This window comes from Drosophila grimshawi, unplaced genomic scaffold, assembly GCF_018153295.1.
Source record: "Drosophila grimshawi isolate 15287-2541.00 unplaced genomic scaffold, ASM1815329v1 contig_1377, whole genome shotgun sequence".
Taxonomy (NCBI): Eukaryota; Metazoa; Arthropoda; class Insecta; order Diptera; family Drosophilidae; genus Drosophila; species Drosophila grimshawi.
The window spans coordinates 7,489,159-7,501,056 of record NW_025062900.1 but is presented as its reverse complement, the minus strand read 5'-3'; the positions used below and the strand labels follow the sequence as shown (position 1 = coordinate 7,501,056).

The 11,898-nt window shown below is 41.8% G+C and overlaps 4 protein-coding genes across 4 annotated transcripts; 2 read left to right on the top strand and 2 right to left on the bottom strand.

Annotated features, from left to right (window-relative positions):
- Nucleotides 1-170: 170 nt before the first annotated feature.
- Nucleotides 171-791, bottom strand: LOC6562898. Its single transcript, XM_001988801.2, has one exon. It carries the CDS (start codon nt 789-791, stop codon nt 171-173), a length of 621 nt encoding a protein of 206 aa, XP_001988837.2.
- Nucleotides 792-1,134: 343 nt separating this feature from the next.
- LOC6562899 lies at nt 1,135-2,733 on the bottom strand. The gene is made up of 2 exons (XM_001988802.2): nt 2,414-2,733; nt 1,135-2,083 (listed from the first exon to the last, which is right to left on the bottom strand). The coding sequence occupies exons 1-2, from the start codon at nt 2,556-2,558 to the stop codon at nt 1,275-1,277; spliced, it is 954 nt and encodes a 317-aa protein (XP_001988838.1). The 5' UTR covers nt 2,559-2,733; the 3' UTR covers nt 1,135-1,274.
- Nucleotides 2,734-3,029: 296 nt separating this feature from the next.
- Nucleotides 3,030-5,722, top strand: LOC6562900 (homocysteine-responsive endoplasmic reticulum-resident ubiquitin-like domain member 1 protein). Its single transcript, XM_001988803.3, has 4 exons — nt 3,030-3,664; nt 4,150-4,625; nt 4,744-5,118; nt 5,194-5,722. The coding sequence occupies exons 1-4, from the start codon at nt 3,437-3,439 to the stop codon at nt 5,603-5,605; spliced, it is 1,491 nt and encodes a 496-aa protein (XP_001988839.1). The 5' UTR covers nt 3,030-3,436; the 3' UTR covers nt 5,606-5,722.
- A 621-nt stretch (nt 5,723-6,343) lies between these two features.
- Nucleotides 6,344-11,668, top strand: LOC6562901 (alpha-aminoadipic semialdehyde synthase, mitochondrial). Its single transcript, XM_001988804.3, has 8 exons — nt 6,344-6,596; nt 6,680-6,823; nt 7,790-7,966; nt 8,022-8,400; nt 8,518-9,092; nt 9,413-10,568; nt 10,636-10,812; nt 10,963-11,668. The coding sequence occupies exons 1-8, from the start codon at nt 6,534-6,536 to the stop codon at nt 11,079-11,081; spliced, it is 2,790 nt and encodes a 929-aa protein (XP_001988840.1). The 5' UTR covers nt 6,344-6,533; the 3' UTR covers nt 11,082-11,668.
- Nucleotides 11,669-11,898: the final 230 nt, after the last annotated feature.

Genomic DNA, 11,898 nt, shown 5'->3' with positions numbered 1-11,898 from the left:
GTATGCATAAGAGCACATGTACATAATATACAAGTACATATATACATAGTTATATATATAATCATGTGCATTATCATGTGTTTGATGTAAATAACACGTTTATTTAGTTTTAAGTATTAGTTCAAATATATGAATGTATGCTATATACTATATACAGATACAGATACAGTCTAAACTAACATTACCCGGAAGTAGTCAATAATTTGCTTATAGATCTCACTCTCCAATCCCATGAAACAGGCATCATATTCACAATCCAGTTCAATCATTAAAATCGGTTCAATGGATTTAGACTCCAACGTTCTAGTTCGTAACGTCAGTTGAAGTGCATCCAGAACGGCCATGGATTGTGCCTTGGACGAACTATACTCCTTGGAATTCATTGCCTCAAAAGCAGCCTCTTTCAGGTGTGGATAATTTTTTTTAAAGTAATTGTGCCGATCACACATCTGAGTTATAAACTTTTTCTCGTCAATATCGGTCAGTTCGCGCAATGTTTTGAACATGCGTTGGACCTCGCTCATCGAATCCTCCAAGCTGCTATCTAGTTTGATGTGTTCGGTGTTAAGTGGCTTGGCGCTCGTTAACTGAATGGAAGTCAGCGTGTTACGATTTATATCTGTTAGCTCGTTGACCATGCTGCTGAAATTTAAAGTGTTGCAGCCATCGCCATCGCTATTGCCCAGATCGTCCTCCGTTTTACTTTTTTTGGAGTTTAGATGGCGGATTGTGTTGTCAGCAGTCATCTGCTTGGCATCCCGCTTGTATCGGGATTTGGGATTGTCAGTCATAGCTTTATCCCAAAGCTTCGGAAGTGCTGAAATCGGCGATTTATTTTCCATTCTTATCGAGATTAGCAGCCCTATATTCCTCTATTTTTGAGAATATATTTCACAAAATACAAAAACAATTTCTTCTGTTCCAACTTCACTGCGACGGATATCAGAATCAATTGAATTTTATTGCATTGGATTTCTGATTGACATATCATTATCATTGTCATTATTTGCAAATGTCATTATTGACAGATGTCATTCATGTCAATAATGACATCTGTCAAAATGTATAATATATGTAGAAAGGAAACATTGACAAAAAAGGTGTTGCAATTGTGAGAGAAGTGCACGGATAATGTTTGTATTTACAAATACATGTATTTATTACTTGTAGCCTATAACATACATGTATGAAGAAATGCAGACACTTCTTCCTGTTTTCGTTTTCTCTTTTTTGCAATTTAAATATTAGTTAATATACTTGTTAAACAGAACACTCTAAAATAACATTATTCGAAAGTAGTCGATAATTTGCTGGTAGATCTCGCTCTCCAATCCTACAAAACAGGCATCATAGTCGCAAATCAGTTCGATCATCAGAACTGGCTCCAAAGATTCTGACTCCAGTCTTGTAGTTCGTGACGTCAACTTAAGTGCATCCAGGATGGCCATGGATTGTGCCTTGGACGAAACATACTCATTGGAATTGATTGCCTCAAAAGCAGCCTCCTTCAGATGGGAATAATATGTTTTAAAGTATTTGTGCCGATCACATATTTTAATCGCCAAGTTATCGTCGTCGCCGGCATCGGTCAGTTCACGAAATGTTTTGAACTTGCGACGACGCTCGGATTCCGCATCCTCCAAGGTGTCTTCCAGATCGCTGGCGTTTTTCATTTTGGGGTCTACCAGCTGATTACCGGCATTAGCTCTATTCGCATCTTCTGAAATGACGTAAAGCATTTCAATTGCAGCGCGCTGACGTGCATCCTTCTTCTTATCTGATTTGCCGTAGCGCTTGATGGAAGCCACCGAGCAGCAGGCGACAAACTCGGGAGCACTTGGCGTCCCGCTTTGCTGCACAATCTCAATGGTCGGCAGCGGCATATCTTGACGCACGCAATAGTCGCGCAGCTCCTTCAGCATGTCACGATTCATGTTCGTCAACTCCTCTGCTTTTTTGTTGACATTAAAGTTGTCGCTGCCATCTGCATCGCTGCCAGCAGCTAGGCCAGAGCCGGCAAGATTCGGCAGCTTTCTCATTATATTAGTGGCGGCCAAGTGCTTTGCATCGCGCTTCGATCGCCCTGCAAACACAAATGTAAAGCTAATTTTGATAAAATGCATGCACATATACATACATATATAGTTATTTTACAAATTAGAATCGGTCTTTGTCTCGTATCGAAAACGCAAATGAGGGAAACACCGATAACAGTCCAGGCAAGTAAAAGCTAATTTAGAATCTATATGCATCCAAGTGTAAATATTTATATACACTTAGTTCGCATATATCAAATAATGTTAATGCAATTTGAAGCTGAATCTAGAGCATATTCCAGATTGAGCTCCCTATACGAATACTCGAGAAGGTCGTCAGTAGATGTATGTGGATTCGTATGCCGGCTTATGCTCACCATTTCCATAGGCTTCGACATCCATTAGAACGACTTTGCATATGTAGCCACCTTCTTCACCATCAATATAATCATAAAAGGGGTTCCCAGTTTTTGCTTGAGAACAAAATTCCTGGAGTGCCGAAACAGACGATTTGTTCTCCATGTCGATGTCGTCAGCTACAGTCACGAATCAATAGTACTCGTTTAATAACCTTCAGCTATGTGCACTTCTTTTTGTTACACAAAATTGACAAAGCAAAGTACTATTACAATTTGTTTGACTAAATTTGACTTTATTTACGTCTTTTGCTAGACTTTAAAATTGCTCGACATCTGACAGTGTTGCCAATTACTTAACTTCAAGAATGTACTAAATTTCCCCGTGATATGCTTTACTTTTAAAGAAAACAAAGCCTTCTTCGTTTGTTGTTAAAATATTTGTTTAATGTTTATAAAATTAATGTTATATTAATGTACATTATATCTAAATAGATTCTGCGTCGTAATTTTACATACACGTCATGTCGACAAAAGTGGCAACGCTATCATGAGAAAAAGCAACCCTGGATTACTTGTATTGAAACAAGTGTTGCTGTAGACGAAGGGACTTTGATTATTTATTTTGCTCAGCTCGGCTCTGCTCGGAAATTTCGTTTCATAATCAACAGTTCTCAATTTACTATAAAGCGCACCGACAAAAACACAGCAACAGCTACGTTTTTTTTTGGAACACCCTCAACAATATTCGAGCAAACGTTAAATTTATGTTGAAAAAGAAAATCGGAACAGACGGGGGGAGGAAGTGACCGTGGAATTCACTCTACTACAACTACACACAACTGTGTGTTTGTGTGGTGTACATTGAGGAAAATACGCTTCCAAACACTGACGAACACTTGTCGCTTGTCCGTGTGCCAGTGTTGCTCGCATTGTTCAAATTCGAGTTTCGCTTGCAGCTGTGTGCAGCAATTAGCAACGTCGCAGAAAGTTGCCTCTTGAAAGTGGTGCAGGAGGAGAGTGTGGAGGGTGTGCGGTTTAACTATGGATGATACCACCACAGCTACAACGCCGTCGCCGTCATCAGCGGCCACAGCTGCTGGCTACGACGCTGCCAGTGACAAAACAAACGCTGCTAGCAGCAACAGCAGCATTAGCCTCTTAATTAAATCGTCGAATCAGCAATATGACGATATAAAAATTGAGAGCGATCTTTGCTGGACGGTGCATAGACTCAAGAAGCTACTATCCTTGGTTTATCCCGGCAAGCCGGTAGGTATTCACACACACACACACACACACACAACTACAACAAACACACTCAGTGCACTATCTTATCAGCTGAGAGCGTCCAATTTAATATATATTGTTTTTGTTTATCTGCGGTGTCAAGTGTTCCGCCAGTTTTGTCATTTGCGTCTTAATTTACCGTTAAATTAGCTGTGGAAGGTCCACGTATGCAATACTTGGTGCCACTTCTCAAGTTGTTCATACCAAGACTTTTGATAAGAGAACAGTTCACTGATATTCATATGCATATTTAAAAATAAGTTCAGGCAGTAATTGTATAATTTGTCGTTGTTCGATTTGCGAGGGGCGTCGCATTTCGCTTAAAATAACTGCTTAAATTGAATTTATGACACATACGCTGTAAAAGTTAGAAACGTAATCAGCAAGTGTGCAAATGTAAATTAACCAAAGCAACATTTTTACTTATTGGTTTACAATGGTTAATTAAAATTGCATACGGCTTGCAGGAAATTGCGGACCAAAAGCTCATCTATTCCGGCAAACTGCTGGACGATGCCCAGAAGCTATCAGAGGTAATACGCAGCTACAAAGATGTTTATCAGCAGCATCACATTTTTCACCTGGTGTGCGCCAACAAGAATGTGAGCAAGGCGCCCCTTAAGATGACAACACCAGCAATGGATATGGCGACTACTGCACGCCTGGATACCAATGCCAGTTATAATAATAACGAGCTTAGACAGCGTCATGGTGCCGCAGTTGGCGCCTCCTCAGCCCAGATTCCTTATCAGCAGCAAAATGTGCCGCTGTCACAACTACAACCAAATACCATGTATCCCTGGATACAGTTGCGGCCGGCACCGCCACCCACAGCGTCCAGAGCAACACACATGGCTTTCCAGCGGGAGCAGCAGCAGGCGCTTATGTATAATGCCTGGATGCAGCAGTGGTATGCAGGGTACTTGCAGGAGATGATGCAACGGTGAGTGCTCGCATAAAATTAACACTGGCATACATTTATATTTAAAAAGTTGTAATAAAGTTCGCCACAGTCAATTTAAATGCATTAATAATTTGAGAATTGATTTCTTCATTTACAGTACGAGCGGCACTGATAACACCACACCACCACCCATGCTGCATCCCTTGTTGCAAAGTTTGCCTATGATTCCAAACAATTTAAGTGTGCCACTTGTGGGACAACCACCTGTGGCAACAGCAGCAGCCGCGGCAGCTGCTGGCGCTGGCGCTGTTGCTGGACAGGCGAATGAGGCTGCCGTTGTACAGCAACCGGAAGGCCGTCAAGTAGATGCTCCGAACTTTCCCAACATTCAACATGAGGAGCCGGAGTTGCGTGATTGGCTGGAGAGTTTGTTTAGCTTCACTCGGTTGGCGTTCTTTGTAATGGTTTTGTATTTCAATTCGTCGCCGATGCGCTGCGTGCTGGTGGTGCTCATCGTCAGCGTTATTTATCTGTGAGTAGAGCAGTAGAGTGTGCGCTAAATACGATAATGATTAAATATTAACACCAAAATCTTCTACGTTATTAGGTATCACATTGGAGTACTTCGACGTCGTCGCGAGCGCAACAATAACAACATTAATCGTAACAACAATGCTGGCAATGATATTGTTGCCTTTGCGGCTGTACAGCAAATTCAACGCATGATGGACGCTGCAATCGAGCACGACAATAATCCGCAGGCTGCTGCCGAACCAGTGCCAGCCGCTGCACCAGCTGATGCCGATCAAGCTGCTGTTGCCCCACCAGCTGCTGCTGTACCACCGGCGGCTGCTGCTGCACCGGCCAGCGCTGGCGCGAATGAGACCGATGCCGCTGTGGCTGCCGCCGAGACGGTTGCCGTGGAGCCAGCGAATGCCAATAACTCTGTGATTTCTATTGTGCGCACTTTTGTCGTTACGTTCTTCACGTCGCTGTTGCCCGAGGCGCCGGCGCTGTAAAATGGTTAAACCGCATTGCGTCTTGCCATCTCTTGTGGCCTCTGGAATATATTTTTGTTCCCCGTACACTTTCCTGCTTTACACCGCCCCATTACTAAATGTTATCATTTTAGCATACCTGAACGAGTTTTTCAATATCGGTTTTTTTCTAGCTATGTAATGAATTGTATGTGTATATTTATACATATATTTCTATATATATATATATATATATATATATTTATATACATATTATATACATACATAGATACATATATTTATATATATAAATATGTATCTCGACTGTGACAACATCGCAGCCTGTATCCATCTACCCCGTAAAACCTGTAGCCTTAGTGATTATTAGCGTTAAGGAAATTTGTTTTTGATGTGAATGCTACACGTGCTTGTGGCAAACGAAACTATGAAATCAATGAATTGCAATTATTAATAAAAGAAATATGCTTTAACACCAATTCAACGCTACTCGTTGTTATCTCGCATCACGTGTGGAAAACTCTTGCGACCTATCATCAATGGAATTTTTTCCTTTTATGAATGGAAAATTTTCAACTTGTGGCACTTTCACTGCGTAAGTAGCAATCATTTTTCTTTTTTTTGTTTTTTTTGTTAAACACACGCCTCTCATTCTTTATTGTGTTTACAGCACTCGCTCGCCGGAGACGATCTGCGCTGTATGTTTGCTTATCGCCTACATACGCATGTCCGTCCGTTCGGTCCGGGTGTCCGTCCGTCCGTACCGTACCGTCCGTCCCTGACGCTGATAGGGGCTCGTCGTCGTCTTGCTCGGAGGTTAGAACGCTGCCAGTGATCAGAGCAGACGGATGGTGAATCGGCTTGAGTATTGGGATTATAAGTATTATTTGTGTTTGTTACGTTCGCGACTTCATCTCAACAGCTCAACAAGTGAATTGGCAAATCAGCGAAAATGCTGCGTTTATTTCAACGACAACGCGAATTAATCGCGCCTGCGCTCACCAGGCAGCGTCATGTTAGTGGTCGTCAATTATTATAAATCATTTCATGCAAATCAAAATTTCGCTTTCATTTCAATGTCTTTATTTTTTATTTTAGGCTCGCGTGATTGCCATACGTCGGGAGGATCAATCGGTCTGGGAGAGACGTGCCCCATTTGGACCCACACATGTCCAGAAGCTGGTCAAACAGGGTGTCAAGGTCATTGTCCAACCTTCCAATCGACGCGCCTATCCCATGCAGGTGAGTAATGTTATCTATCGGATATATATCCAAAAGATCATATATTATGTGTGCATTAGCTACAGCAAACAGCAATTTAGTGAACATTATAAATATACTATATGGAGTGCATCGTAAAATATATAAGTAGATAAGGCTTTCTGTAGTGCTATAATTTTGGCAATTTTTTTTTTTTTTGGCCTTGAAAGCAGTTAGAAACAAAATATAAAAAAAATAATCGTAAATTCTTGTTATCTTGCTCGATGTTGTTGTTATTGTTGTTATTGTACATGCACATGTTCGTCAGAATCAACTGATTTTTCTAGCAGATACAATATAATCGTGCATTATTAAAAATAACACAGCATTGTTAGTGAGAATAAACAAAAACAATAATATAATGATAATTTATAGGAAAATCGATTATGATCTGTGGGTACCAAGGGCAATGCTGTTTGTAGTTATTAGCTTAAGCGATTAGAAAATATATATTTCTTAAATAAAAAATATCTAGCTTTGTACGAGATATTTATAAGGATAGTATTGTTAGTAGCTATTATCTTAATCGATCAGAGCAACATTTATTTCTTAAATAATAATACTTAACATTAATATATAATTTAATGTATTTTTTTTAATTAACCATTCATTTGATTTAATTGCAGTTTTTTATGCACTTGCCATAACAATTTATTTATCAATTATTTGTACTTATTGCGCTTATTATTTTTAAAATATATTAGTTAAAAATGTGTCTTTTTGGCATGATATGCTGACCATGTAATCATAAATGCTTAGGTTAGTTTAGATTACGAATAAGGTAAAAAATGATTCTCAATAAGATTGTGAGCATAAAATACTAACTAATACTTATTTTTGGGAAATTTTATTTGATTAGATTAGGTGATTTATTAATATGTTTCATTATCAAATATTCGTGGTAGTTAAAAACGTAATTTTCAAATCGTTATCTTTATATCTCTTCAGGCGTATATGCAAGCTGGCGCTCTGATCACGGAAGACATAAGCGATGCTTCGGTCATATTCGGAGTCAAGCAGGTGCCCATTGATGCACTCATTCCGGGCAAAACATACTGTTTTTTCTCGCACACGATCAAGGCACAGGAGTCCAATATGCCCCTGCTGGATGCCATACTCGAGAAGGTTAGTCCACATCAACAAATATATATTTCAATCTCGCTAATCTGAAGTCCTGTAGAAAATACGGCTCATTGACTACGAGCGTATCATTGATGAGCGTGGCGCCCGCCTGGTGGCGTTTGGCAAATACGCCGGAGTCGCTGGCATGGTTAACATTTTACATGGCATCGGTTTGCGTCTGCTGGCCCTCGGTCATCATACGCCCTTCATGCACATTGGACCGGCGCACAATTATCGCAATTCTTCGATGGCTCGCCAGGCGATACGTGACTGTGGCTATGAGATTTCGCTGGGCATGATGCCAAAATCAATTGGACCCTTGACGTTTGTATTCACTGGCTCCGGCAATGTGTCGCAGGGCGCACAGGAAATGTTCTCCGAGCTGCCCGTGGAGTATGTGCCGCCAGAGATGTTGCGCAAGGTTGCTGAACATGGCAGTAAGTATAAAAAATGTATTGATTTCAATTTTTGTAGTTGCTAATTTAATTGCTTCGGGTTCATCTTTAATTAATAATTATGATTGATTCTTCCTCTTGATAATTTCCACAATCTAGATCAAAATAAACTCTATGGCTGCGAGGTAAGCCGCTCGGATCATTTGGAGCGACGCGAGGGCGGCGGCTTCGATGCAAAGGAATATGATGAGTTTCCCGAGCGTTATATTTCAACATTTAACCAGAAGGTAGCACCATTCGCTTCGGTCATTGTCAATGGCATCTACTGGGCTGTTGGCAGTCCCAAATTGATAAGCATTCCCGATGCCAAGAACCTGTTGCGTCCAGCCAATACACCCTGGCTGCCGACTAGCAAAGGCAGTCCGTCGCTGCCACATCGCATGCTCGCCATTTGTGATATATCCGCCGATCCCGGCGGCTCCATAGAGTTCATGAACGAGTGCACTACAATCGATACTCCATTCTGTCTGTACGATGCGGATCGCAACAAGGATACCAAGAGTTTCAAGGGTCCTGGCGTGCTGGTCTGCTCCATTGATAATATGCCCACGCAGCTGCCACGTGAGTCAACGGATCTTTTTGGTGAACTGCTGTCGCCACACGTGCACGATATCATCAAGAGCGATGCCAAGAAACCGCTGCACGAGGAGCACTTTTCCTATCCCATACATTCGGTGAGTAGTTCGAAGAAGCAGAATGAAGTATCTCGACTATTAGAAATTTTAGTAGAATGAAGTATCTCGACTATTAGAAATTTTAGTAGGAAATGATTTTGTTATTGTTCCATGGAACAAACTACGAGCAGCAGCTGCATGCATTTTCTGTATACATTCCCCATTAAATTTAAATGTGCGTCACTAATTAAAATCGAAAACTCAGCGCATACATATATATATGTATATTCAATTTCAGCTTATCAGTTTAAAGTACTCAAGTGTGCATCTTGAGTTCATAGCTCACTGCAAATTTCACTCTTTACCCCACCGTTTCACAGGCAATTATCGCTAGCAATGGTGAGCTGACTGAGAACTTCCAATATATTCAAGAGCTGCGCGATTCGCAGAACAATCGCTCGCGCCACAAAATGGAAGGCCGCTCCGAGTCGAACAAGAAGGTGCTGGTGCTGGGCGCTGGCATGGTCTCCGCTCCGCTCGTTGAGTGGCTGCACCGCGAGAAGGATGTCAGCATAACGGTCTGCTCGCAGGTCAAAGAGGAGGCTGATCTTCTGGCCCAGCAGTATGCTGGTGTCGATAGCCAATATCTGGATGTGCAGGAGAGCACTGGTCATCTGCAGGAGTTATGTGGCAGGGCTGATGTGGTTGTCTCCCTTCTGCCCTACAGTCTGCATGGTATGATTGCACGCTACTGTGTGGCGGAACGCACCCACTTGGTCACCGCTAGCTATCTGAACGATGAGATTGCAGCGCTGCATGAGGAGGCGCGCTCGAATGGTGTGACCATTATGAATGAGGTGGGCTTGGATCCGGGCATTGATCATTTGCTGGCCCTGGAGTGCATTCACGAGGTGCAGGAGAAGGGCGCCGTTGTCGAATCCTTTGTCAGCTATTGCGGTGGATTGCCAGCACCGGAGCATTCGAACAATGCACTGCGCTATAAGTTCTCGTGGTCCCCACGTGGCGTACTACTCAATACTCTGTCGGCAGCCAAGTATCTGAGTCAGGGTCAGATTGTCGAGATCTCTGGCGGTGGCGATCTGATGTCCTCGAATCGCAGCTTGGACTTTTTGCCCGGATTTGCACTGGAGGGTTTCCCAAATCGCGATTCTACCAAATATGGCTCGCTCTATGGTCTGGGCAGGGATGTGCACACATTGCTACGTGGCACAATACGCTACAAGGGATTCTCGGATTCGATTAAACCGATGCAGCTGTTGGGCCTGATCGATCCGGAGCCACATGCAATGCTGCATCCGAGCGGTCCGGATGTCACATGGCGTCAACTGGTCACCAATCTGCTGGGCATGTCCGATTCGAGCATCTTCTATGAGAATTTAAAGCAGAAGCTTGTCGAACGTCTGGGCGATGTGGATTGTATTGAGAGCCTGGGTCTGCTGGATGAGACGCCGGTCGTGAAGCTAAACACCCCGCTGGACACACTGAGTCATTATTTATCCAAGCGTTTGGCCTTTGGTGAGATAAACTTTTTTCCATATACGATATATATATTTAATTATCTTCAATATAATGTGTCTTGCAGAGCGTGAGGAGCGCGATCTGGTTGTGTTGCGGCACGAGGTGGGCATTCGTTGGCCCGATGGTCGTCGCGAGGAGCGTGGCATCAACTTTGTCGTTTATGGCCAGCCGCAGGGTCACTCTGCCATGGCCATGACCGTGGGCAAGCCGGCTGCGATTGCAGCCAAAATGATTCTGGATGGTGCGTTTTGAATATTGTCAACATATTTTTATTTATGTGTTGTCTCTTAAAGTTGTAATTTGATTAAGCTTTATCGGGATAATGATTGAGTCAATCTAGCCATGTCTGTACCTGTTATCCATTATTTAATTCTCGTTTTATATTTTTTAGGTGAGATCCAAGAACGGGGTGTACTTCTTCCCTTTACACCGGACATCTATCGACCCATGTTGCAGCGTCTGCGCGCCGAGGGTTTGACTGCCACGGAGACTTCCAGATGGCTCAACTAGATTGTTCTTTATTTGTCATTAGCCTGCCGTATTAGTATCTAGCTGATTGTTATTTTCTGTAATTTGTATATGTAATTTTTTTTGTAGATCCTATGTGCATACCCTGTTATTTATATACCTGATTTTCGTTCAGTCTTCAGCAAAATGTAGATAAAATTTCTCTTGTATCTGTATTCTGTATTTTCATGGTGCTTCGGCATTGCACATTTCTACAATGACTTCTGATGAAATTGTAACAAAGCCAGTACACAAATATGGTAATGTAATTTTATATGTTACTTTCAATGAGCATTTACTGTTTACTACATTCCAGCATTCTTGATTGACAGTTTGTCATTAATGTATTTGTAATGCTCTACTTAATCAGACGACAACTCGTTGGTTTTTTGGGTTATCAGCTGAACTTGAACTATGTGTTTTGAAATAAATAAAATATGTTGTTAATGCTATACTATATATTTAATGTGATCTATATTAAGTCAAGTTTATGCCAATGAATCCCAAAGTTCCCACAATCACAATCTCTCAAGTGCAGATTAACCAGTAGTAATTTGAATGTGCAATAAAAAACACCTCAGATTTATGAATTTAAGCACTTTGTCAATGAGATTGTCAGTTATCAGCCAGAGCGTCGACCTAATCCATGCCGATATACTGTGATAACCAAATAACCTCGCTGGCCTCTTTTTTAGTACTTGTGTTTAACTTTTACAAATTTTAATTCATTCGATGCAAATTCACAAGCACAAATACAACTGTAAATACAGAGAGAGTGAGAGAGAGAGAGAGAGAGTAGGGCAAGAATGGGGCGATAACA